This window comes from Lithobates pipiens, unplaced genomic scaffold, assembly GCF_037356315.1.
Source record: "Lithobates pipiens isolate NorthernLeopardFrog02 unplaced genomic scaffold, aLitPip1_a1.2 Scaffold_30, whole genome shotgun sequence".
Taxonomy (NCBI): domain Eukaryota; kingdom Metazoa; phylum Chordata; class Amphibia; order Anura; family Ranidae; genus Lithobates; species Lithobates pipiens.
The window spans coordinates 13,282,526-13,310,027 of record NW_027507791.1 but is presented as its reverse complement, the minus strand read 5'-3'; the positions used below and the strand labels follow the sequence as shown (position 1 = coordinate 13,310,027).

Sequence of the window (27,502 nt, the reverse complement as noted above, 5' to 3'; positions counted from 1 at the left end):
CCCCACCAAATCAGTTTGTGAGACTGGGGTGGCTGGATTAATTTGTCCAAGCAACATCCAAGCTGGCATCTTCACAGGGGAGGCCAGGATGTTGCGGACACTAACCGTGATCTTCCCGTGACTCCTTTGCAACGCCTTAGTTAAAACCACTTTGGGAATTATCTCCACTACCATGTCTTCCATGTCTTCTCCCTGGCTGTCTGCTTCAGGCTGGGTTCACACTGAAGCGATTCGGGAATGCCGCAAATCTGCGGCGTTTTACCCGCATCGCATGCCTCCCGCCGGCAGTTCAGACTGCCCTATGCGGATTGCTGGGAGTGTCAGTGAAATGTTAATGACACCCCCAGATCAGTCCGCATATCGCAGTGCGACCTGCAAACTCGGACAGGAATCGGATCTCATGGTGTGAACACCCATGCGATCCGATTCTGCTGCGGACCAAAAAAAGGGTCCCGTGTGAGTTTGCGGCGGGTGCGATGCGAATTCAGCCATACTATCTGTATGGCTGAACTCGCATCGCACAGAGATCGGATGTGATTTGCACTGCAGTGCGGTGCGAATCACAATGCGGTTCTCGCTTCCGCAGCAGTGTGAACCCAGCCTCAAGAACGATGAAAGGGCCTGGTTGTTTCTAATTTGGTTTGACAGGTGTTCGTAAACAGGCTACCTCTGCAGGCTTTAGCACCTTCTCTCACCTGTCCATATGGGGCTTTCTGTTCTTGCACCAGGTGCTAGCAGGCTTGTCTCAGCATGGGGTGTACACTGGTAGTCGAAGTGCCAGACTCCAAAACAAGAGGTGTCACCAGCCTTATGACAAGATCAGTATTAGTCGCTATGATAAGGGAAACCTTTCAGGCAAGGACAGACCACTGCCAGTGTGTTGAAGGCTTTTCCAGCTATGGAGGGGTCAAAAGTCAGCTTGACTGGTAGATAACCATCATAAGGGAAGTTTAGAGTCCCAGTGCCCCATATCGCTAACTCTTCCAACTTCTGCAATGGCAGGTGCTTGGGGTACTTGTCGTAGAAGTCTCTGTAGAGGAGAGTCAGTAACACATGTGTGTCATAACCCACATTAACACACAGCAAGGAATTGCTTAATTGTGATCTAAGACTATTAAGTGTTAAATAACCAAAAATACATTATTTTCACATTCCGGCACTTTCCTCAACTTATACTATAAATTCTGAGCGGGGCATTTATGAAAATGGCGTGTGCCGGATAAAATCCGCTGCTCAGAAAAGGGTTAAAATGATAATCTGTCACCGACAGTCATATAAAGAAGAAGATGGTGGTGACCACGTCAGTGGAAAAAAATGTTAGGTGCGGCCTCAATGTCAGTGCAGACTGGTTTGTGTGTAAAAGAGAAAGTGAAACCAATTTGTACAGAAACCAAGAATGCGAAGAGGAACAGAAGAATGGAGAGACGGTCTGCAGGAACCTCTGACTAAGGTGAGGGCTTCCCCTTATTATTCCCTGCAAAGTATCTCTCTTCTTTATCTAAAGCATTTCTCCTTTCCCTGCAAAGTATCTCTCTTTTTTATCTAAAGCATCTCTCCTTTCCCTGCAAAGTATCTCTCTTCTTTAACTAAAGCATCTCTCCTTTCCCTGCAAAGTATCTCTCATCTTTATCTAGAGCAGCGGTTCTCAACCTGGGGGTCGAATGATGATTTGCCAGGGGTCAACTAATCCTGGGCTGTTCCTGGAGCCGTCCATTCAGCTTCTGCGCAGCTGCCCATTCAGTTCACAGCAGGGCTGGGGAACAGAGACTAGAGGTCAGCTGACTGGTGAGGAATGTGAAGTGGGAGGGGTTTGAGGAGACCCTATCTCCTGATTTCGGCATAGGTGTCACTGCTACGAGACACCACAAAGTCTGAGACACAGTGAAATCGGAGACACAGTGAGTAACACTATCCGTGATTGTAGTTGCCATTAAAAGTCCTCACTACAGTTCTCAGATCAGCAGATGACCTTTGATCAGGAGCACCTTAGTTGGCTGATCAGAACTTAGTTGGCCCATCCCAACTCCTCGCCAATACTGCCACTCATCCCATTCTCCCCAACCCCACACCAAGGAGTAAGAGAAGGAATAAAAATAGAAAATACGTGGAAGGGAGACGAAAACAGGGTGAGGACCAAAGAAAACAGGAGAGAAAGAACAAGAAAGATGGATAGAGAGAGCGATGGGGGGGAAAAAATAAATCAATTAGGATAGAGGGAGATAAAAGGGAAAGAAAGGAGAACAAAGAGAAAGAGTGGCACATCCTAAAATGTACCATCAGGGCCATCTTTAGTATAGATTGGACCCTTAGCAAAAAAAATTCTTGGGGCCCCCCCATGCAATTTCCCTCTCCACCTACTCTGAGACATACAATAAATAGCAGCTAGAGCGGGATTCCACCCTAAAGTGGAACCTCCGCTGATCGGAACCCCCCCCCCTCCGGTGTCACAATTGACACCTTTCAGGGGGGAGGGGGGTGGAGATACCTGTCAAAGACAGGTATTTTCACCCACTTCCGGGCATAGACTTCCACGGGAGTCTACGCCATTTCCTGCCCTGCCGCGCTGTCTGCTGGGACACACACGGGTCCCAGTGACAGCGCGGAGATCTCCTATTGCGCGGCGCGGCTCGCGCATGCGCAGTAGGGAACCGGGAAGTGAAGCCGATTCGCTTTACTTCCTGATTCCCTCACCTCGAATGGCGGCGGCAGCAGCCGAGGCCCGAGCGGTCGATCGGCCTCGGCTGCCGGCATCGCTGGAACCCGGGACAGGTGAGTGTCCATTTATTAAAAGTCAGCAGCTGTAGTATTTATAGCTGCTGGCTTTTAATATTTTTTTTTGGGCGGAATCCCTCTTTAAAATCAGTTTTCTGTATCAAATCAGGCATCAATTGGTTGCCAGCAGTTACAGCATATCATTATTGCTTACTGACTAGTTTCTAGAAGTTACAGCACACATTACGGCTCACTGATTAGTTGCTAGAGGTTACAGCACATCACCTCCTCACAGCAGGGGAGCATGATATACATAGGAATGCCGCCTTTATTTGCATACCAATGCCGCTGGCCGCAGCTATTTACTTAGTATTGTTGCCGCTATTTACATACGAATGCCGGTTATTTACATGTAAACATAGGATCTGCAGGTGAGTCATCTGCACACAACAATAGGGCAGAGCTGGGCAGCATTAGTACCAGCACTTCACACTGAGATATCGGGACACAGCACAGGCATAAAACTTCAAGGGACGAGGGAATTTAAACCTGGATAGTTGGCAAGTATGAGGCAGCTGTTTTGGGCCCCACAACGACAGGGCCCAGGGCAGCTGCCCCTTTTGCCCTGCCTTAAAGACGGCCCTGTGTACCATAAGGGGTTTTAATACTGTACTAGTTAGGGTTAGGGGCGCAAATTACTTGTCTTGCCTTGGGCGCTGACAAACCACGCTACGAAAATAATTTTACTGTTATGGGTCCCAACAACTTGGGAAATTTTATCAAGGGGTCACGGCACTAGAAGGGTTGAGAACCACTGCTCTAGAATATCTCTCCTATCCCCGCATGTCTCTTCTATTCTCTCCTAAGGCATTTCTCTCTCTGTCTGAAGACTATCACTTTCCCTCTGCAGAATATCTCTCCCTTCCTTGCTCTGTTACACATGAGAAGTATTCCTTCCTGGTGAAGGGCTATGTATGTGTTTTGGTTTCCTAAACGCCATCCTTCCACAATAAGCACAGCAGTTGTTTTTGTTGTGTTTTGGACTATGTGATAGAAAGAGAGAGGAAGATGGTGAGAAGGGGGGCGCAATAGTGAAGGTGGTGAGCAATAGAAGGGTGGGGGGCAGAAAATAGCTACGTTTTAACCCCTTAAGCCTTAACAGCAGCAGGATAGAGTTGTACCAGGGCAAAAATGAGATACTCCATGTCGGGTTTGATGGGCAGCACTGAATACAATCTATTCCATTAAATTGAGGTGCTCCGCAAACCACATGCACTGTGACACGGTGTTATGGGTTATTCAGGGTTAAAACAGGTGGTGAGGAGGCGACATATTGACACCCAGCTATCTGATAACTGCCCTCAGAAAGGCGATTCACTGTAGGCCACTTTTCAGAGGGTTGGCAAGGTGTGCTGCCAGTGTGAAAGAACCCTTAAAGTATAACTAAACTTTTTTTAAGTTTTGGATAGAGTGGAGAGGGAATAGAATGCTTGTCACTGTTTATTGCTGTCTGTGCCCCCATTAGGGAGATTCCTCCTCTCGATTTGTCCTGTTTACCATTATCATTGAAAGTGAAAGTAAAAGAAAATCCAAAATTCTGGGTTTTCCCCAGAAAAGTAATAGAGGAAAAATCTTCATATGGGAACACTAGTTCTGGTGACCTGGGAGGCCCCAGGAGAGGAGTCCCATAATTTGCAGAGACCAATTTTAGAAAAGAGGAGTCAAAACAAGACACCACATCCCCAATTATATTGAAAAGAAAAACAGGGACTAGAGGTCACATGCCTCGGGACTTTAACCACTTCAGCCCCGGACCATTTTGCTGGCTTAAGACCAGACCACTTTTTGCGATTTGGCACTGCGTCGCTTTAACTGACAATTGCGCGGTCGTGCGACGTGGCTCCCAAACAAAATTTAAGTCCTTTTTTCCCACAAATAGAGCTTTCTTTTGGTGGTATTTGATCACCCCTGCGGTTTTTATTTTTTGCGCTATAAGCAAAAATAGCGACAATTTTGAAAAAAAGCATTATTTTTTACTTTTTGTTATAATAAATATCCCCCAAAAATATATAAAAAAACATTTTTTTCCCTCAGATTAGGCCGATACGTATTCTTCTACATATTTTTGGTAAAAAAATCGCAATAAGCAATTATTGATTGGTTTGCGCAAATGTTATAGCGTTTACAAAATAGGGGATAGTTTTATGGCATTTTTAGTAATCATTTGTTTTTTTACTAGTAATGGCGGCAATCAGCGATTTTTATTGTGACTGCGACATTATGGCGGACACATCGGACATTTTTGGGACCATTGTCATTTATACAGCAATCACTGCTATACAAATCCAGTGATTCCTGTGTAAATGACACTGGCAGTGAAGGGGTTAACCAGTGGGTGGCAGTGTATGGGGTTAAGTGTTCCTAGGGGCGTGTTACTAACTGTTGGGGGCTGGGCTTTGTTTTAGTGAACACTGATCTCTGCTCCAATCACATGGAGCAGAGATCAGCGTCACTTGTTGCTAGGTAGAACTGGGAGATGCTGTAATTATGTATAAATATAATTGGCAGTGAATTATTGACTGTTTCTACAGTCTCTGTTTTTATGTATATGTGATTTCTTTAATTCATTTATTGATATATATTTTGTAAAAATAAAATTCATATTTGTACTTTTTTATTATACCATTGTGGTACTACTATTTTTTCAACACAGACACCTTTAAAGTCCTGAGGCATGTGACCTCTAGTCCCTTAATTTGCAGATTTCCTCTTACTTCCTGTTTGGCTATGATACAGGAAGTGCTCCACAATTGGACACAGATGATGAAAAAAATCTGCCAGGGGTGATAACCATTTCTTACTCTTTCCAAAATGAAAGTTTTGCCTATACTTTAAAGCTAATTTATTTTTTTAAGTCTTTTTATTGTTTTTCAAACAGAGAACAAACACTTAAACATACATTGGTCTTGTACAGTGTCAATGTGATCTTTGCAAGAATCACGCTATTACCTTATCATATGTCAACATCAATCATGAAATACAGGTTATGATAGTTATTATAGTGGCACAGTTCATTGGGTCACGAAGCGGTGCTCTGCACAGTTGTGCACATTATGGTAAAATATATGATAGATTTATTGTGTATACTCTGCACCCGCTTGGGAGCTATTTCATGATTGGGCTCTACTGAGAGGTCTCTGAAGCAGTGGAGGGATCTGCCAGCCTTTTAGACCAGACTTTGTTGTATTTGTTTGGGCAGCCTCTGTTGTCATTAGGGTTGCCACCTGTCCAGGATTCACCCGGACAGTTCGGGTTTGGAATCATGTGTCCGGGTTTTAGACTGCCTGAAACCCGGACACATTATTTAGACTGGGCTATGGCTTCCCAGCAGGGTTGCTGCATGCAGTTGTCTAAGCTGAGAGTGTCAGGGTTCTCAGGTCACCCCTTACATCAGAGTTCCCCTTTACACCAGAGGTCACAGTGTTTCCCCTTACATCAGAGACCTCTCCATACATCAGAGTTCTCTGTGTTACCCCTTAAATCATGGCTACCAAAGCATCCTTTACTCCCCAGAGTTCTCCCTTACATCAGAGTCTGCAGAGTCCCCCTTATAGTGAAAGGGAACTCTGCAAGTTCAGATATAAAAGGGGGCCCTTGTTATTAACTTCATATGATTAGAAATGTTATTTAATAGCAAAATATATGTATAAAAACAAATTGCTGTGCACCGCTAAAGTGTTCAGGTTTGACTTGAAGAAAAAGTGGCAACCCTAGTTGTCAAACGTGTCTTTATACAGCGGTAGGCTATTGTTGATTAATTGTTTCCACAGGAAAGAGAAGGGGGATTTGTTTGCGCCAACTAAGGGCTATGGCTTTACCGGCATAGAACAGGAGTAATCCCACCAGTGTGCGTCCCGCCACAGTAGGAATTAGTTGTTCTAACAGGCCTAGTAAGCAGGTTGACATTGATGGTCATAGTGGCATGGAGGTGATTTGTGTGATAAAGTCTAATATCTCCCTCCAGTAGCCGACAATTGCCGGGCAGGTCCAGAAGATGTGGGTGAAGTCCCCAGGAGTCCCTCCACATCTCCAACATCCGGGAGGGGAGTCGGAATTGATTTTGTGTAGTCTATGAGGGATGATATATGCTCGATGGACTATCTTAAATTAGATCAGGCGATCTCTCATTGAGACCAGGGAGTTAAATGGGAAATCCCATATGTCATCCCAGTCATCATTGTCAAAATCGGGGATGTCATGAGACCATTTAGCTCTCAGATTTTCCAGAGTCGGGAGGGAGGTGATAATCAGGTGCGAATATAGTTTAGAAGTGGGTTTTTTCCGGATAATACTAGTGGCCGGGATCCACAATTTGGGCTGTGATGAAAGCAGGGGATATCCAATGACCCCGGGGCACACCTGGAGGCACACCAGGGTGGCTAATGCAGAGGATGGCAGCAGATGGAATGGGGGATGCAGGCAGCCTCGTAGGGCCGTGGCGTGGAGAGACAGTACTTGAGGATCTACTGGCGGCCCTCTGGTGGCTTCCTCCCGGTCTATCCCCTCTGGAGAAGCTGCCCTAGATGGATGATGGTGGGGGATTGCGGCACTCGAGCGTGGAGGATTTGTGTGGTCTCGTAGGCGGTGGGTCCTGACTGTGTGGAGCCAGCCACGGATCAGATAACCACACTAGCGGCCGGCTGGGATCCACAATTTAAGGTGTGATGGATTCAGGGGATGTCCAGGGACCTATGGGGCAGGTTTGGAGGCTCCCCAGGTCAGTCAAGCAGGGGATGGCAGTAGATGATATCAGGATGTGAGGAGCTCCACAGCAGCATGTCTTCCTCGGCTCACATCCGGACACGCCCCCCACTTTAAAGCTAATTTACCTATTATTTGCTTTCCCTGGTTCCCCCTTCTCTATCATCAACATGACATTTTGCTGATAAACTTATTTTAGTCCCACTAAAATTATCACTGGGTCTATGTGCTTCTCTGTGCAATGCAGGCACATTATAGTTTGTGGGAGGAGCCAGCAGGGTGCTGTATATTGCTTCCTGGAAACATCAAAGCACCCTGCTTTTCAAGAGCCCTCAGCCCAAGCAGTGGGCAGGCTCTTGGGAGGAGTTATGTAAATATCAAAATGCCTTGATGGGTAGGTGTCAGCCTAGGGTGACCACATGTCCCGGATTGCCCGGGACAGTCACACATTTTGCAGGTCTGTCCCGGGTCCCAGGCACCTTTATTCCGGGACAATACAGTGTCCCAGAATGAAACTGACACAGCCACTCTGCACAGTGTATTCTGCACCTTGATTGGACAAAGCTTTGCCCAATCAGGGTGCAGTAATATCCAGTTGTTAAGGAGTGGGGCCGGGAAGCCGTCAATGGGCTTCTCCACTGACAGCTGAATAATAAAATATAAAAAAATCTTGTAAAAGGATTTTTTTTTTTTTTTAACGGTGTGGGCCTCCCCCCAGTCTATACCACCTTTGCGCCCTTGCTCAGATAAGGGTCTGGCATGGATCTTGGGGGCCCCATGCCAATTTTTTGGATTTTTTTTTTTTTCAATAGCCGGGTGTCAGCAATTTCGTAAGCCAAATATTCGTATTTCGTAAATAAGTCAATTTAAATGTGATTTGACTCACTTTTTTTTCTTTAGAAATGTAATTTTTGCTGCAAAATGTTCTATGCAGATTCGCCACTTCACAGGCAGACTAAGGGGACCCCGTGATGTACATCTTTTTTGCGAAAAGGGGTTGGGGGTGTTCCTGAATGGCAGCTTGGAAATGTGGCCACTCTTTGTCAGCCTGGAGGAAAGGGCGTTTCTAGGCAGGCTATATTTACATGCAGACCACTGTAGGTAACACCCACATGTGATGCTAAGCCTCCATGTTCAAAAGATCTGAAGTCCAAAGAATGAAAGGGGAGGGCCAAAGTAAGGCTGGGGAACAAAGTGCTAGATAATGCTGGACATACTCCAGCCTGGAAATGAATCGCTGCAGTTTCTAATGTGCATTGTGAGACGCTCACAGTGTGCAGTGAAATCAAAGTAATACATTTCAGCACTGGAGGAGAGCCTGTACAACAATGCTAGACTGGAGGGAAGGCTGGAGATCAGCTTAAAATGAACTAAGTTCTAAGTGAGTTATCTCATATGATATGCCTGCACCAGGGGGTATGGGGGACACTTCCAACCACATAAAACTCTGGTTCACTCACAAAGATGTTCAGGTCTGTTGGATAATGTATGTGTTATAGGCTGATGGAGGAGAGGGACAGAAGAGCTTTAACTAGAAAATGCCCCCAGGTGAGGTACCCCACAGTGGGGGTCAGTGTAGTGGATGGCAAACATCCCCTCACCTGTCAGTGTTGGAAAGATGGCTCCAGCCAAGAATCCACCCAACCCTGAGACCTTTCATATTGCTCCTAGACAACACAACAAGAACTCCACTGTGATGTAAACCAAATTCAACCCAACCTAACCAACGACCACAATTATCTCCCCGATTTGCAGTAGGAGAGCACCTGCCCCGCACACCAGTGCCTGACACCATGCAAAGTATGCCATCCACTGCATTGGGATGATTGGCAGCCAAGTTCATGTAGGAATATGTAATGGGAGCACATTTATTTTCCTGGTTCAGACCCAGTAAGCTCTAATGCTAAGGGAGCGTCCACACACAGGAACAAAAATGCTAATTTCTCTGCAATTCCTGATAAAATGGAGACTCTTTAAAAAATGGTTTCTCTGACACAAAACAATTTTTCTATAGAATGATGATTTGGGATTTTAGTGATTTATGAACTAATATGGGTTACTGAGATTTTTTTTATAAAACCAATCTAGCAGATTGGACTTGTTGATAATAAATATTCATACTAACTTTTTGTCTGCAGATTAGGAGAGCCGCCTCAGGTGAGGACATTGGAATGGCGGACAAAAGGATGGACATGGAAGCTCCAGGTAATGGGACAGTAATGAGATAGAGATTGGGACAGGTAATAGAATGGAGAATAGGTCGTTAATGGGATAGGGATTGGGATGGTAATATGATGGAGAATGGGATGGGATTAGGATGGTAATAGGAAGGGAAATGGGACAGTAATGGCATGGAGAATAGGACAGGGATTGGGATGATAATGGGATGGAAAATGGGGATGTTAATGGGACAGAGATTGTAGTTGCAAATTGTGATGGATCCCTGTACTCAAAATGAGTATGTCTGCTGTATAAGCTTCCCTTGCTTGGTAACAGAATGATCCAAGATCCCGTAGTTCACCCAGTCACTTGTCGGGACACAGCGTAGAGTCGTGCAAAACATCAAACTGTTTATTGAAACACAGGCACAAAGAGATGTACAGTCCTGGGCAATCCCTTCTTTTTCCCATAATGACAAAGGGCGGGGTAAACTGCATATCCAGTAACATGAAACACAAGTACATTCAACCTTTTCAACAAACAGTCAGTAACTGGACATGTAGACAATCAGTAACTGGACATGTAGACAATCAGTAACTGGATATGTAGACAGCCTTATCAGCAGGATGGTCTGTTGGTGAAATTCCCCCACTAGCAACTAATAGCTGACAGTGATATAATTAACATGAACTAATTAACTAGGCACTTAACCACTTCCCGACCGGCGCACACACATTTACGTCAGCAGAATGGCACAGACAGGCAAATGGGCGTACAGGTACATCCCTTTAAATTTTCCGCTGTGCCATCGCGTGTAGAGATCAGTGATGTGTACAACACAGCCACGCCCCCCCCCCCCCACAATTAGCAACACACCCCTAGGACACACGTAACCCCTACACTGCCACCTAGTGGTTAACCCCTTCACTGCTAGTGTCATTTACACAGGAATCAGTGCATTTTTATAGCACTGATTGCTGTATAAATACCAGTGGTCCCAAAAATGTGTCAAAAATCTCCGATGTGTCCGCCATAATGTCGCAATCACAATAAAAATCGCTGATCGCCGCCATTACTAGTAAAAAAAAAAAAGATTCATAAAAATGCCATAAAAATATCCCCTATTTTGTAAACGCTATAACTTTTGCGCAAACCAATCAATAATGGTTTATTGCGATTTTTCTTTTACCAAAACTATGTAGAAGAATATGTATCGGCCGAAATTGAGGAAAAATATGTTTTTTTATACATTTTTGGGGGATATTTATTATAGCAAAATGTAAAAAATAATGCGTTTTTAAAAAAAATTGGCGCTCCTTTTTTGTTTATAGCGCAAAAAAATTAAAACCGCCGGGGCGATCAAATACCACCAAAAGAAAGCTCTATTTGTGGGAAAAAAAGGACGTCAATTTTGTTTGGAAGCCGCGTTGCATGACCGCGTAATTGTCAGTTAAAGCGACGCAGTGCCGAATCGCAAAAAGTGGTCTGGTCTTAAGCCAGCAAAATGGTCCGGTCTGAAAGTGGTTAAACCAGCCTAGGTGACCAGATCATTTGGCACCTACAATCCTGAATACAATGTGCTATACAATACACATTATTATAAGCATAAAATAGAACATCCCACAATAGTTCCATAACAAGTAAAATGTTTTACAAGATTAATTTCATCTACAAGAGATGCTCAGCCAGACAGAAACAATAGAACAATGAGAATGACCAACTTAACAATAAAAACATAACAAACCCCACCTCAGACTATCTGGCAAAAAGTATGCAACAATCTACGAGACAAACTCCTACAATATTCCAGCAGTCTGAAAAGGTGGAATTAATTTATATTCATATATTTCTTAAGGGACATTGTTGATAAATATTTCTGTCCCAAGTGAAGGAGCCTCTCCAACCCAGTGTGCAGAAGGGCCACCACATTCCCTCTGACCATTACCTGTACAAGATTAATATTACACCTTTCCATCCACTCCAGAAGGGAAGCTTTATTGTCCTTATTCAGAGAAGTAATCCAAGGATCGAACTAAGTGTCCATTATCTGGCTGTCCATCTTTCGAGAATTATCTGCTCTCTCCACAGGCCATAATCAGTGGGTAGGAGCTGGCTCCTAGTCCTCTCCAAAAAGCCGCTGTCCTGGTTGAGTCTGTCACATAAATTAACAGGAAATGGGATTGTAATAGGACAGGGAATGGGAAGGTAAGGGAATGGGGACTAAGATCAAAATAGTACGCAGATTGGAATCGTCCTAGGGAATGGACTGGGTTGATACTAGGACAGGGAATTGGACAGTAATGGGGTAGAAATTGGGATGGTAATGGGACATGGTTTGGTATAGCAATAAGACAAGGATTGGAAAAGAAAATGGGGTGGTAATGGGATTAGGATTAGAATGGTAATGGAACAAGTATTGGGATAGTGATTGGACATTGATTGAGATGGTAATGGACCTGGGAATGGGATGGTATTGGGACAATAATGGGATGGGGAATGGGATGTAGCGGGACAGTAATGGGGTGAGGAATGGGATGGTAGTGGGACTGCCATGGGACAGGGAATAAAAAGTTGATGGAATGGGGACTGAGATCGTAATGGGATGTGTATTGGGATGGCAATGGGGCAGGGGCTGGGATGGTGATAGGACAGGGATTGGGATGGCAATTGGATGGGGAATAGGACATTAATGAGATGGGCAATGGGATATTAATGAGACGCAACTTGAGATGGTAATGGGATAAAGATTGGAGTAGTATTGGGATGGTCAAGGGGCAGGGATTGTAATGGCAAATGAATAGGACTTGGGATAGTAATAGGACAGGGAATGGGCACATTAGTCTGCTGTTTTTCCTCTCACTGTCCAATCATAGACTGGGGGAGAGACAAGACCTATAACTATCAGAAGTTCACAAAGGCTGGATCCTAGGTATATAAAAAGGTAAATTCTATCACTGTGCCCATCCTACTATATACAAACTGTTTGTACCTTTTCAGTTGATTAAATAATCTTATAGGCTTCAATAGGGTTTCTTTTTCTTTTAATTTGAATTTGTACAGCTAGACCTTTTCTTCAAATCTTCAGCGCCTAACAGACCTGTGTATGAAGTGGCTCTCCTACCTCCTGGAAATGCGAACTCTTCCTTTTGTATGTTGTAGAAGGACCTGTTTTTGCAGCAATAGTGAATGTAACATTCCTTAACATCTGATCCTAGGAGAAAATAGCCTTAGCCCTTGTACACACGGTCGGACATTCCGATGGACCGATAGGACCGTGTTGTTGGATAATCCGACAGTGTGTGGGCTCCATCGGACTGTTTCCGTGGGAGTATCCGATGGGCCAAGTTTTCCAGCTGGGCTATAAAATTTTCCGACAACATGATCCGATCGGACTTTGTCCGATCATGTGTAGAGAAGTGCCACGCATGCTCAGATCAAATTCCTAGACCAAAGCTATTGGCTACTGGCCTGAACGTAGTCCCGTCCTAACGAAATAACGTCATCACGTTAAGTACGATCGGATTTTCTGACAACTTTGTCCGACTGTGTGTATGCAATAGTTTCGGACAAAATACGACGGATTTGGTTGTCGGAATGTCCGACCATGTGTACAAGGGCTTAAAGAAAAATATAGGCAAAACTTTTTTCATTTTGGATAGAGCAAATCTGTGTCCCATTTGAGAGATTTCCCTTTACTTCCTATCCCATAGCCAAACAGAAAGTGAGAGGAAATCCCTGCAAATTAACTACTTCAGCCCCAGAAGATTTTATCCCCTTTCTGACCAGAGCACTTTTTACAATTTGGCACTGCATCACTTTAACTGACAATTGCATGGTCATGCAATACAAAGGAAATTTGCGTCCTTTTTTTTCACAAATAGAGCTCTCTTTTGGCATTTGATCACCTCTGTGTTTTTTTATTTTTTGTGCTATAAACAAAAAAAAAGTGTCAATTAAAAAAAAAAACAATATTTTTTACTTTTTGCTATAATAAATATCCCCCAAATTTAAAAAAAATAAAACAAATTTCTTCATTAGTTTAGGCCAATATGTATTATATATTTTTAGTAAAAAAAAACTTGCAAAAAGGGTATACTGATTCATTTGTGCAAAAGTTATAGTGTCTACAAACTATGGGAAAGATTTATGGCATTGCTATGCCATTTTTATTATTATTATTTTTTTACTAGTAATGGCGATGATCTAGGATTTTTAGCAGTATTGCGACATTGCGCCGGACAGGTCGGACACTTTTGACACATTTTTGGGACCATTGACATTTATAGAGCGAAATGGTCACTGGCAGGATAGGGGTTAACACTAGGGGGTGATCAAGGGGTTAACTGTGTGTTCCCTCACTGTGTTTTGTGTGGGGATGGGACTAACCAGAAGAGATGACAGATCCCTGTTCCTGCTTTGTAGGAACTCACGATCTGTCTCCTCTCCTCTGACAGCACAGGGATTTGTGTAATTACACACACAAATCCCTGTGCTGGCGCTCGTACATGCGATTGCGCCTGGGCCGCGGGGATTGCGCCCGGCAGCCATGCGCATCGGGTCCCCTGCTGTGCAGCGAGTGTGCTTGGGTGCCTTTGCTCGTGCGCCCTCTGGTGGCTGTCCTATATCTGTGCAGGCCGGTCGGGAACTGGTTAAGGGAATTTCTTGGGGACCCCCAGGTCACCAGAACTAGTGTCCCCATTGGAAGATTTCCCCTCTATTACATTTCTGGGGACAACCCAAAATTTGGGATTTTCTTTTCCTTTGCAGAAGTGGAAACAATATGGGGGAAACCTCAGCACTGTGTACAGTCTATAAAGATTCCTGTACAAAGGATCGAATTAATGGGTGTTTGAATGAACAAACCTCTGACTGCAGTGAGAAGTGAAACATTTAGCAATGATATCATTGCTACTTCTAAATTTGAAAGCTTCCTGCTTAGGGCTCAGGAGCCAGCACTGGCTGGCATTCTATCAATCAATGAATCATGCCCGTCTGGCACGTTCAGCTGTCAGCTGGGGATTCTGGCTTGACAAGTGAATGTAAACAAAGGGGCAGGGATAGTGTAAAAAAAAATACGTAGGTTACTCTTCATACCAGCCCCGTCAGGTCTGGATTTTATGGGGAACCCTGAAAAGAAGGCATGGGTCCCCCAAAATTTCATTCTAGAACCTTAAAGTCTGATATGGACTGTAATGGGGAACCCCACACAAAAACAAGAGAGAAAAAGCATGGGGTCCCCACCAATATCTAAACAAAACCCTTTTCCAAGCATGCAAACAGAATAGTTATAGGACAATTGTATGCCTGCTCCCTCCTTAACCATTCTGGGGCACATGTTCTCACCATGGGGGGGAGGGGGGTACATTGTTAATGAGGACAAGGGCATTTTCCTACAACCCTAGCCTGGTGGTTGTGGGGGTCTACAGGTGGGAGGCTTATTGGAATCTGGAGGCAACCTTAAACTATAGGGGGACCCCAGATACTGCCCCACACGCAAATTGAGTAAGGGGGACATAGTAGTCCTACTCATTCACAAAAAAAAATTTAAAATGTAAATAAACACACAGTTTTTATCAAGCCCTTTCATTAAAAAATGATTCCCACAATGTAAATAAACCGTTAATTACATCATCGAGCAATGCAGATCCATGTCATTCATAATGAACACCTGGCAGAAGAAAAACACCTGCCCGCACGTCCGATCGTATTTAGTCAGCAATTTCATAATGATCCTTTTCAACAACCAGGAGCCCTGAGCAGGAAGCTGTCACATTTAGCAGTGGTAGGAATACAGCGACTAAATGTCTCACTTGCCACTGCAGCTTGAAGTTCACTTGGCCAAATACCAATTAGTCTAGCTGCTTGCGCAGGATTCACTTCCTTGGCACTTATACTTTGTATACCTTGCCAAGGCCTCCCTCATATTATATTATTTCCGCTTCTGGTGGAATGTTTTTGGCCTATAGTGTTAGGCTTGTAGGCAGGTGCATTCTTCTTTCTCCACTGCAGGTGGCGCTCATCCGCAGCGGCCTTGTAGCTGGAGAGGAACTCAAGAGAAACGTAGTTCCACCATGGTTTCCTGGGTCACTGGGGAAGCAATCCGGTTGGATGCTGCTGCCCCATGTGACTTTGGCAGCCATCTTGGGCCAGGCAGAGCCTATTTAGGGCTCTGACTCTCATGTTTGGTGTGCTTTGTGGGAGTGGGTAGTGAAAGGAAAGGTATCCCATTTAATATGGACAGTACTAGCAGTAAGAAAAGGTTCCTGATTAGGAGGGAAAGCGTAGGGTCACAACTCCTCTGGACATCTTCTTGCTTGGGCATGAGACGGTCAGACTGTCCTCTTAACAGACTTGTCAGTTCTGCTGCAATCTGCTCTGACAAGCGTGAGTGTACCCGGTTGGGCAGCCTTTCCACTGGGTTTGTTTTGAACTGTTGCTGCATTACTTCAATACAAGTTGTGAGGGGTTAGCTCGGCAGCGGGTGTGTGTGACCCCCTGGATGGGTTCACAACACAAAGTCAGGCACAGCAGACAGCGGTGTAGGTTCAAAAAACAAAAGATCCGGTTTATTTAGGCTACATGCAGTGATACATATAACAGCCAAACAAAATAAAACAAGAAAATAAATCCTGGTCAGCTTGACCTCTAACTACACACGTAGACTCCCTGTCTAACAACTGGGTGCAGCCTTGTGCTGTACCAGTCCCTGCCTTTGTTGTAAAGATTTTGCCACACAGGCGTTAACTCACCGCACAGAACAGATCTCAGACTCCCCAGTCTATACACACAAAACTGGTTCCAGGATGGAGCATCTCCCTAAGCATGCTGGGGTTTTTTGTAGAGGTCTTAATGAGCCCACTTACTTCAGCTGGGCTCATTAACTCTTCCCCTCTAATTGTAAAAGTCTGCATAAAGCCTGAATCTAGGACACACATATTTACCATCCTGGATACAACCAGGTGACTTTACCTGCCTGCTGCCACAAAGTCTTCAATTGCACCTGACTGTGAATTATTGCCATTGCAACACACTGCACCCCACCTTCAGGCTTTTTCCTCCATTGATCAAATTTCTTTAATGCCTTTGGTTATAAAGTATGTTCTCAAGGCTATTTTCTATTAGGATTGAATATCTGGGAATGTTATATTTGCCAAAAGGCAACAAATAGAAACTGACGTTACACACATACTGTATTACAAACTATACAGGTATTATTTGTGACTTTTGTGCTGAGACATTCACAAAGCAAATTATTTATACATAGACCCCTAAGTAGTGAAGCTGTGTAATGGAAGTCCTTAGCTGCTTAGAAATGGGTGGCATTTAAAGTAGCACTGGCATATTTAACTAGGTACTGAGGAACTGAAGTTTAGATTCCAAGGCACTCCACTCTCACACATGACTAATGTTGAATGAATGTTCAATGTTATAGGTGGATTTCTTGTCTATTGAACTTAAAGTGGAAGTCCCGCAAATTATAATTTTTTTTTTAAAGTCAGCAGCTACAAATACTGCAGCTGCTGATGTTTAAAATATGGACACTTACCTGTCCAGAGCGCCCATGATGTCGGCACCTGAGGTCAAACCGTCCCTCGGTCCTCAGATGCTGCCGCTGCCATCTTTGGTAAGGGAATCAGGAAATGAAGCCTGGCGGCTTCACTTCCTGGTTCCCTACTGCGCATTCGCGAGTCACACTGCGCAATCCGAATGGTCCCTGCTGTCTCTGGGACCCGTGTGTGTCCCAGCAGACAGCACGGGGGGGGGGGGGACGTCAAGAGGCGTAGACTGCTGCAGGAGTCTATGCCCGGAAGTGGGTGCAAATACTTGTCTTAGACAGGTATCTGCACCCCGCTCCCCCCTGAAAGGTGTCAAATGTCACACTGGAGGGGGGGAGGGTTCCGAAAAGTGGAGGTTAAATTTTTGTGTGAACCTCTGCTTTAAACATCCAGATCAGACTGCAGATCCCAAACTGTTGTACCTTCTGTAGATTTCTACTATCAAATGTGGTGGTCAATGCAAAAAATTTTGCTTCTTAGCCCTTGTACACATGGTCGGAGATTCCGACGGAATGTGTCAGATCAGACCGTTTTGTCGGATATTCGACTGTGTGTGGTCTGCATCGGACTGTTCCGACGGACCAACTTTTCTAACTTGCCGGTAAAATTTTCCAAAAAATGCTCCATTCGGACATACTCCGATCATGTGTAGAGAATTCCGATCGGACAAAGTGCCACGCATGCTCATATCAAATTCCTACACCAAAGCTATTGGCTACTAGCCTGAACGTAGTCCCGTTGTAACGAAATAACGTAATCACGTCGGATTTTCCGACAACTTTGTCCGACCGTGTGTATGCAACAGTTTTGGACAAAATCCGTCAGACAAAATCCAACGGATTTGGTTGTCAGAATCTCCAACTGTGTGTACAAGGGCTAAGGGTGTTAATTGAAATGTTTTTCACTGTATTTATTATTGAGTTGCGTACATTATGCATTTTCAAATAAACAACTTTTATCACTTGACTTTCAGGTGGACCATATATTTTGCAATTTTCTTTCCTTCAACCCTTGGAAAATTGCTTGATTCCCCCATCAAAGCAGTCAGTGTTGATGGAGGAGTCCCTCCTGCAGCTTTATTGTGTTCTGCTGGCAGGGAATGCAGTGAGTCTTCACCACTAACAGAATACAGTCATCACTGATGGCAGCTACAGTATATCCACCAGAAGTGATAGCAAGAAAAAAAAACCTAGACAGTCTGGTTGTACGGAAGTTGATCAATCGACTTCAGTACAACCAGCATGTCATAGGTCGAAATTTATCCGGGTCCTGCTGAACTGGTTGAATTTAGATCTGTCTATGGCTGACTTAAGTCTCACAGAGTATTAAAGCATATTGTCTTTGTTTTGTAGCCCTGTCTGAAGAGCCTCAACAGGCAGCAAGAGATGAGACTCCTGCAAAAATGGAGCTTGGCAAAAAAGACGTTGGACCCAAACCAGCAGAAACAGAGCTTGGCAAGAAGCTTAAAACATTTGCACTCAAACCAGAAAAATGGGTGCCACATTTCCAGCAACTCCTGGGAGTGGAAACCACAGAGGCCTTGCAATATCTGGGTACTGAGGACTACCTTATACTTGTAGAGAACACAGAACATCATTGGGAAAAACAGGCACTACAGAAGCTTTTAAATATAGAAGATCCTCAGATCACCCAGAAGAAATTACTGGATGAACAGGTTGAACAGAAGAAAGAAATCCAAGACAAAGCCAAAAGAGAGCTAAAAGAAAAACAAGACAAAGATAAGAAAGTACTTTCGGAAAACCAAGACAAAGCCAAGAAAGCACTAGATGAAATTAAAAAATTGCATAAAGAAGCCAAAACTTTGAACGATAACACTGCTAAGTCAACCGCTGAGAGCCTGCAGAAGCACAAAGATAAATCTGTAAAATCCTCCAAACCGCTAGAAGAAATGATTGAAAAATCACACAAAGAGCTGACTGTGACAGGGGGATCACCATCCAATGCTACTAACCTATCAGATGCAGATGTTTTATATCAGGCATCAGGTGGTCTTGCTTTGGAAGGAATTTACATGACTAAGAGGCAGGAGGATGTTCTAATGAAACGGGAAAGACTTCTCGATGTTCCAAGTGGCATTGCTCTCGCTGGTCCTCTGCAGCAACCTGTGCTTAAGCAGAAAGAGTTCTCATCCTCCGATGAAGAATCAATGTTCCAACACTCAATGGAGAAGTTGGGTTTCAGTATTACTACTGCAGCTAAAGGTGGCTTCTGGGGGTTCCAAGCTGAGGCCAGTTTTGGCTACAGCTCAACCAATATGTCAGAGAAAAAGAGAGAGTTTAACACAGAACATGCTTATATCTCTACAACAAAATACAGCTACATTCCACTGGCCTCCTGCTATATTCCGAAAGAGAAGCTCCATCTCTCTACAGCAGCCCTGGAAGAACTAAAATCAATTGAGAAACTTTTGGATTATTGTGATAAGGTAGAAAAAGCTTCTGTGAAGGAACGATATAAAAAGTTCTTCAGCTGTTTTGGCTCTCATGCTAATCAAGGGCCACTTCATTTTGGAGGAATATATTGGTGGACAGCTTCATCCCGGGGGTTTAAACAGGAGATGCTGGAAGAAGTTAAAGAGGAAACTACAAGGGCTGTAAATGCTTCAGTGCATGTAAGTTATTCTGGTCTATGGTCAGCATCAGCTGGTATTGATGTCACAAAAACTGACACAAAACAATCCTCTTCCAAACATGAGACTAAAAAGCTTGAGAAAAACATTGAACTTTCTGTAACAAAAACTGGAGGACCCCCAACAGTGGACTCTCCAAATGACTGGAAATCAGGTCTTCAAGCCAACAATAAGACCTGGAGTGTGATCGACCGAGGTACCCATCTAATTCCAGTCTGGGATATAATACTGTCTAACCACAAAGAAGATTTTAAAAACGTGTATCAAGTAGCAAAAGATCTAAAAAACATATATGCATCTGCTACTGGTCTACACCATAATTTGCCAATTGGTGAAAATGTTTCCACCGCCGTTAATGAAGCCAATTCCTTTTTTTCACAACTGCTATCTTGGGAGGTTCATCCAACACAGCAGCAATTAAAGAGGTTGATTGATTTTAGACAGTATCTCAATGAAAAGACTGGGAACTACAATGTCTGGTTAAATGTTTGCCTCCCTCATGAAGAATTAAGAAGTTTCTTAGGAAGAGTTCAAGAATTTTACAGTCAAAGCTTCAGAGAAGATGAATCCGTTATTCGTTGCATGCTGAAATGTCTTCTTCAAAACATTGCATGTTCAAGTGTCAATGAAGATTTTTATGCACCTCTAATTAATTGGATTTACCAGTCTAAGAAAGAGCAACACCTTCTTGATGTCTCTGATTTTTCAGCTCTAATTGAATTGATGTCCCAGGCTAAAGAAGACCTACAAGTTAATTCAACTGATGATGGTGATGAGGAAATTCAAGAAGCAACAACTAAACTTTCAGTTATTATCAATTCTTATCTTCAATCCTTCTTAAAAACATTGAGACGCATGGAACAAAAAGAAGAGGAGCTGTTGGTTGTTTGTGCTGCAAACTGTGTGGGATACTCATTGCAGAATCATTATTTCCAGAAGGGTCTTGGGTGGCAAGAAGTCACCTTCTTGGTTGAAAAGATGCAGTATTTAATCAAGGAATATAGGAATCTCAAAGACATCAAAGCATATAGAGGGCAAGCCTTTATATTGGCAGAAGGACTAACACTGGGTGACGAGGACAGTAGACACAGGTCTACTACAGAAAAAAAGGAATTTCTCCAATTTATGTTGGAGAACATAGGAAGTACCCTAGAACCAGAGATAATGACTGTTCTAAAAAAGCATAGTGAACCTTTTGATTTGCAGTATTTAATTGCTGACTTGAACCATTTACGCTTGGGTACTTCTGAAGCCATTGGCAACAATGCTACAGAAAGCCTTGTAAACACATTAAAAACAATAATTGTATCAACTACTGAATCTCAAAACCATCCAACCATTACCACTGTAGAAAATACTATTGACAATCAAAATGTTCACAGTTTCATGGAAATGTTGGGCCTGGGGCAATATTACCCTAAAGGATTGAATAGAAGAAACTTTCATGTAGTTCACAAATCTCTTAAGATTCATCCAGAGAAGGAGAATGAGCTCCCTCAGCAGTTTATGCAGATGCTGATGGGTTTAGATTATCGCTTTAGGTACCTTGTATGCAAGAACACTGATGTTAACTATGCTAAAAATGTAAAGAACCCTGAAGATGACATTAGCATGTTTGACACAGTTGATGACCTATTTGATTTCTGTTCCAAAGAAGAGACACATGTGGTTCAAACCGAGACAAAGGAGATACACCCAATGGACCTGTTGTTGGCAATCTTCCACTGTGCAGATGACATGATGAGGCAGTATATTTTTACCAAAATGTCCATGTGCCAGTTTGCATTGCCACTTATAGTTCCAAGGCCTTATGATCCCATGATTGAAATACCTCTGTGGGCTTTCAGACAGGTCTATAAGAGTATTTTGGACACTGATGTATCAGACGTTGTGAAGCATAAAGAAAAAACGATCTGTCAAAGTGATTTTCCAGTTGTCTGTTTCACTCGGTTTGGAACAGCTCCATTTTCAAAATCCCAGATTTTAAACAATCTGCTGAGTAAGCACAAACATGATGTATTCTTTCATAGGAACTGTGAAGGCAGTGTGAAAAATCGCATTTTGGTTGATGGACTTGCTGAGATCTTCTGGTTTTGCCCAAGTGGGAAGGACACAGACCAGTTTAAAAAATTCACTGCCTTTGTTAATCTCCATGGCGATGCCTTGACATATGTCAAACAATCTTCAGTTTTACAAGAGATTTCTTCAGTAAATGTAATTCTTTTCTCAAGATCTGATAAAAAAGAACAAAGTAGTGAATTGTTAAAAAAACTAAAAGAGAAACCACTGATCATTCTCTCCCCAGACAAAGAGTCCTCTATGAATGTGTACACAGAAAGCAAACAGGTGATAATTGGCTTAAAAAACCAAAATGAAGCAAAAGTCTTGAAGGAACTAACTGATTCTCTTTGTCGTTTGTTGGCTTTGTATTCTAAGCCTTGCAGCCTTGAACGTTGTGCTGAAATAGGTCGACAGCATGGGTTCCTAGTGGATGAAGACAGCAAGGAATGCACAGAGGGCAAATCCCAAGCTAAGATGATTATGTCTCTTTTAAAACAAAAAGATCTTCTGAAGGCCAAGAACGAACTGTTACCCCTTTCAGGAGAGCTCTGGCATTCCTGGTGCAAAAAAGACAAAGAGCTGACTCGACTACAGAACAAGATGAATCAAAGCATTGAGCAACACTCCAGCAATATTGAGATGGACAAAAAGTTAATCAGGAAGAAACAGATAGAAAACGCAAGTCAAAATGAATTCATGAAAACCTTCATCTCTCAGTTGAAATCTCTTTCAAAAACAACCAAAGTTTTCTTCTTACAGTGGCTAAAAATCTACATTGATGACTTGTCCTGTGACTGTGTGATGGATCTACGGAATAAATACAACAAACTATGGAGTCAACTTCAGTCAGAACAAATAGAGGCCAAAGATTTGAAGAATGCAGTACAGGAAGAATTGGAGTCTCTCTCAGATCAGATGAATGCCTGTATGTTTGGTCTTGAGCATGTCCTTAGAGAAGTTGGACAGACTTATGAAGCTCTCTATGACTTGCAATATAAAGATGACTGCTTCTATGAGCTGCCTAAAATTGCTGCTGACATGATGATTGCTGGATACCCTATTGAGCTGATGGATGGGGATGCTTGTTATGTGCCCTTGAAATGGATAAAAGCTGTTTTAGGAGAATTAAACAAAATCATAGGAGATAAGAAATTATTTGTACTATCTGTACTTGGGGTTCAAAGTTCGGGTAAATCAACTCTGCTCAACACCATGTTTGGTCTACAATTTGCTGTCAGTGCCGGGAGATGTACCCGAGGAGCTTTTATGCAGCTTGTTGAAATTTCAAATGAGCTCAGAAAAGACTTGGGCATTGATTACATCCTGGTTATTGATACTGAAGGCCTGAGAGCCATGGAATTATCCAGCAAAGTAACCTTGAATCATGACAATGAACTAGCAACGTTTGTTATAGGCGTGGGCAACATGACATTGATCAACGTCTTTGGTGAAAATCCTTCTGAGATCAAAGATATTCTCCAAATTGCTGTCCAGGCATTTCTTAGAATGAAACGGGTAAAGCTCTCCTCAAGTTGCCTCTTTGTTCATCAAAATGTTGGAGACTTAACTGCTAGGGATAAAAACATGGAAGGACGTCATAATCTTCAGATGGAATTAGACAAAATGACGGCTCTCGCAGCTGAACAAGAACAGTGTAATATTCAGCGATTTAGTGAGGTCATCAGATTTGATGCAAAAACACACATTTATTATTTTGCTCATTTGTGGGAAGGAAACCCTCCAATGGCCCCACCCAACCCGTGCTATAGCGAGGATGCTGAAAAAGTCAAAGATATTATACTTAGTAAGCAAAAAGATTCCCACAGCATTCTGAACATCTCAGAACTCATTGTCCGTATAGAGGACCTTTGGTCAGCTCTGAGAAATGAGAACTTTGTGTTTAGTTTTAAAAACACCTTGGAGATTTCTGCCTACAGCAAGGTAGAACACAGATACAGAAATCTAACATGGCAGCTGAGACGCAGTTTTCTTGAACTCCAAACAAGACTGAACAACAAAATTAAGAAGGGTGAGATACGGATCAGCCAAAATGCTGTGGAGGAAGAGGTGACAAAATCATTTGACTCTATTAAAGAAGAATTTGAAATATTTTTCAATGAAGATAAGGACAAAGAGATACTAATCCAGTGGAAAGCCAACACTGAAAACAGATTAAAGTGTCTATATACAGAGCTTGTAGAAGAAACCACAAGACAAGCAATGGAACACATCAATCTGAAAAAGAGTCAGAGAAAAGTGAAGCAGAGGCAGACGGGATATGAGGAAGAATTATTTACTAAAAGTAAACAGCTGGCACTTGATATTAAAGATGAAGGTCTAGATGAATCCCAACTAAGTGACCACTTCAACATACTGTGGCAAGAATGGGTTGCTGAAATACATGCCACTACCCCACATACAGAAAAACCTAACATGATTGCTGAAGCAGAGGATGTCCTGTTGGGGTATTTCAGGCATGAACGTAGTATGAATGATAAACTTAACACTTTCAGTAGATGGACATCATTCTCTATTGATTTGTCAAATCATGCTGTTGGTAAGACATCATTTTTTAAACGCCACAAACCAGATGACTCTGATAAGAAACAGATCATGATGGTGTTCAATAACCTTGTTGTAGACATTTGTGATTACCTGGACAAAAAAAGGAAAGAACGAGTAGATTATAATCAAGTATACTTTCATGAGATAATTAATAAAGTATCTGACTCTGTAAACAGCATAAATTCTGATGGATCAAGGAAATTTAAAGTGACCAACTTATTTAAGTTTGATGTGTCCTTGCATCTCTTTGGTTTGGCAGTGCCAAAGTTTGAATCCATGCATGAGGCATTTCAGAGAGCCAACAATCCTGTTGTAACACTTGAGAACAACCGTGAAGAGTTTTTCAATTGTTTCAAAATTTCTTGCCAAGGTGCAGCCTCCATCAAAACTTTTTCTGACTTCTTGTGTGCAAAGATTGTGGAAGCTATGCGTTCAGCATTATATGATAGAACAACTCTGGCGATTGTCGACGAGATGACCTGTAACTTTCCACCCTTTAGTGGTAACCGTTCCAAACTGGAAAATTACATTTTAATAGACTTAGCTGAGCAGGAAGACTTTGAACAATACAGGAAATATATTCACTTCCCTAAAAGTTTTTTCAAAAGCTTTATTGAGAAATGCGTTCACGATTACTGTCTGGGCCAGAATCCTCAAAGAATGAAGAATTTCTTGCAGATCAGTCTTGATTATTTCCGCAAAAAAATTCTCGAGAGCATCATTGAATCCACCAAATTTAAGAATAAAAGCAGTGATATGTCTAACTGGCTTGATAACTTCTACGAACGAATTGAGGATCTTGTAAGTTTTTCGAGAGCAGATCTGAAGAGCATTGAGCACCAGGAGATCCAGGACATCCAGTTCTTTCAGGAAGTCATGTGTACTGCTTGGGATGCTGCCATTGAGAATTTTCAAAAAGGATTAGCAACAATTAATTTTGACTCTTTTGAGAAGAAGCCCCATGAAATACTTATTGAGCAGCTCTGTGGCTGCTGGGAACAGTGTCCATTCTGCAAAGCAATATGCACCAATACAATCCCTGGCCATGATGGAGATCACTCTGTGGCTTTCCACCGTTCCCAGGCAATTAATGGCATGCCATGGGAGAATTCAAATGAATTTGTCACAGAGATATGTTCAAGCCTTATTAGCTCAGATTCCTGCCTGGTCGTAGACAGGTTTACTCAAATTCCTTACAAACATTACAGAAAAATTGGCCCTATTTATGCCAACTGGAGCATCACCCCGGACACATCTTCTCAACTGTACTGGAAGTGGTATGTGTGCAAATTCCGTAAAAATCTGCAAGATGACTATGGCTTGAAGTTCGAACACAGAGGAGAAATTCCGTGCCAGTGGGAAAGTATCAATAAAGAAGATGTGATTGCCAGCTTGTTGGACCTTTAAAGCGTGTCTATTGGCAAAATTGTTTTGGATGGAGCAGGTTATGATCGGAACCCCTGTCAATGTTATCTTTTTTCTATGAGTGTGTCCTGTTTGGGATATGCAAGTGTTCAGGAGACACAACAGGAAGCTAGAGAAAACCTATCCAAAGTTTCGGGGAGTCTCCCCTTTAGACACCAAGATATACATCCCCATTGAAAGATTTTCCCTCTCCTGTTCTGGTGACATCTGTAATGTTTTGGATCACCTATCATTTCCTGTTGTTGTGACAGAGGTTCTAACTGTCCTCTACCAAAACAAATTTTGGAAAAAATCCCTAAATAAAAGGGATACCAGTACCCCAGTACCCCCCCCCCCCCCCCGGTACAGTGGGACTTTTAAAGTGAACAAAATTGATTTGTGTATCATAAAAATGTATTTATTCAAAAAAGATATTTTTTATAAAAAAGACAACATATACATAGACACAAAAGGTCCATACAAAGTGTCAATGCATGGATACATAAAAGTACAATCTTTAAGCAGAATAGATTATATACATATACTCCAAAAGCCTGACATGTTTCAGGAAGAAATTTCGTTCTTCAGAGGCATATTTGTAGGAGAACAGATATAACTAAAATCTGAAAGAGAAATTCAAAAAAGAAAATTCCTTTAGCAGGCACATTTACCAAGGCAAAAATATCATTGCTACATCCACAATCGTCCAAAATACGAACCGCTGTTGATTATATGTATATAATTTTATACAGTGGGGAAAAAAAGTATTTAGTCAGCCACCAATTGTGCAAGTTCTCCCACTTAAAAAGATGAGAGGCCTGTAATTGTCATCATAGCTATACCTCAACTATGAGAGACAAAATGTGGAAACAAATCCAGACAATCAAATTGTCTGATTTTTGAAAGAATTTATTTGCAAATTATGGTGGAAAATAAGTATTTGGTCAATATCAAAAGTTCATCTCAATACTTTGCAATATATCCTTTGTTAGCAATGACAGAGGTCAGACGTTTTCTGTAAGTCTTCACAAGGTTGTCACACACTGTTGGCCTCCATGCAGATCTCCTCTAGAGCAGTGATGTTTTGGGGCTGTCGTTGGGCAGCACAGACTTTCAACTCTTTTTTTTTTGGGGTTGAGATCTGGAGACTGGCTAGGCCACTCCAGGACCTTGAAATACTTCTTACGAAGCCACTCCTTCGTTGCCTGGGTGGTGTGTTTGGGATCATTGTCATGTTGAAAGACCCAGCCACGTTTCATCTTCAATGCCCTTGCTGATGGGAGGAGGTTTGCACTCAAAATCTCACAATACATTCCCCCATTCATTCTTTCATGTACACGGATCAGTCGTCCTGTTCCCTTTGCAGAGAAACAGCCCCAAAGCATGATGTTGCCACCCCCATGCTTCACAGTAGGTATGGTGTTCTTTGGTTGCAACTCAGCATTCTCTTTCCTCCGAACCCGATGAGTTGTGTTTCTACCAAACAGTTCTACTTTGGTTTCATCTGACCATATGACATTCTCCCAATCCTCTTCTGGATCATCCAAACGCTCTCTAGCAAACCTCAGACAGGCCTGGACATGTACTGGCTTAAGCAGGGGGGCACGTCTGGCACTGCAGGATCTGAGTCCCT

The 27,502-nt window shown here is 42.8% G+C and overlaps 1 protein-coding gene across 1 annotated transcript; it reads left to right on the top strand.

Annotated features, from left to right (window-relative positions):
- The first annotated feature begins 1,319 nt into the window (after nt 1-1,319).
- Nucleotides 1,320-26,217, top strand: LOC143942428 (interferon-induced very large GTPase 1-like). The gene is made up of 3 exons (XM_077463723.1): nt 1,320-1,450; nt 9,612-9,678; nt 18,542-26,217. Exons 1-3 carry the CDS (start codon nt 1,397-1,399, stop codon nt 25,870-25,872), a joined length of 7,452 nt encoding a protein of 2,483 aa, XP_077319849.1. The 5' UTR covers nt 1,320-1,396; the 3' UTR covers nt 25,873-26,217.
- The last annotated feature ends 1,285 nt before the right edge of the window (nt 26,218-27,502 follow it).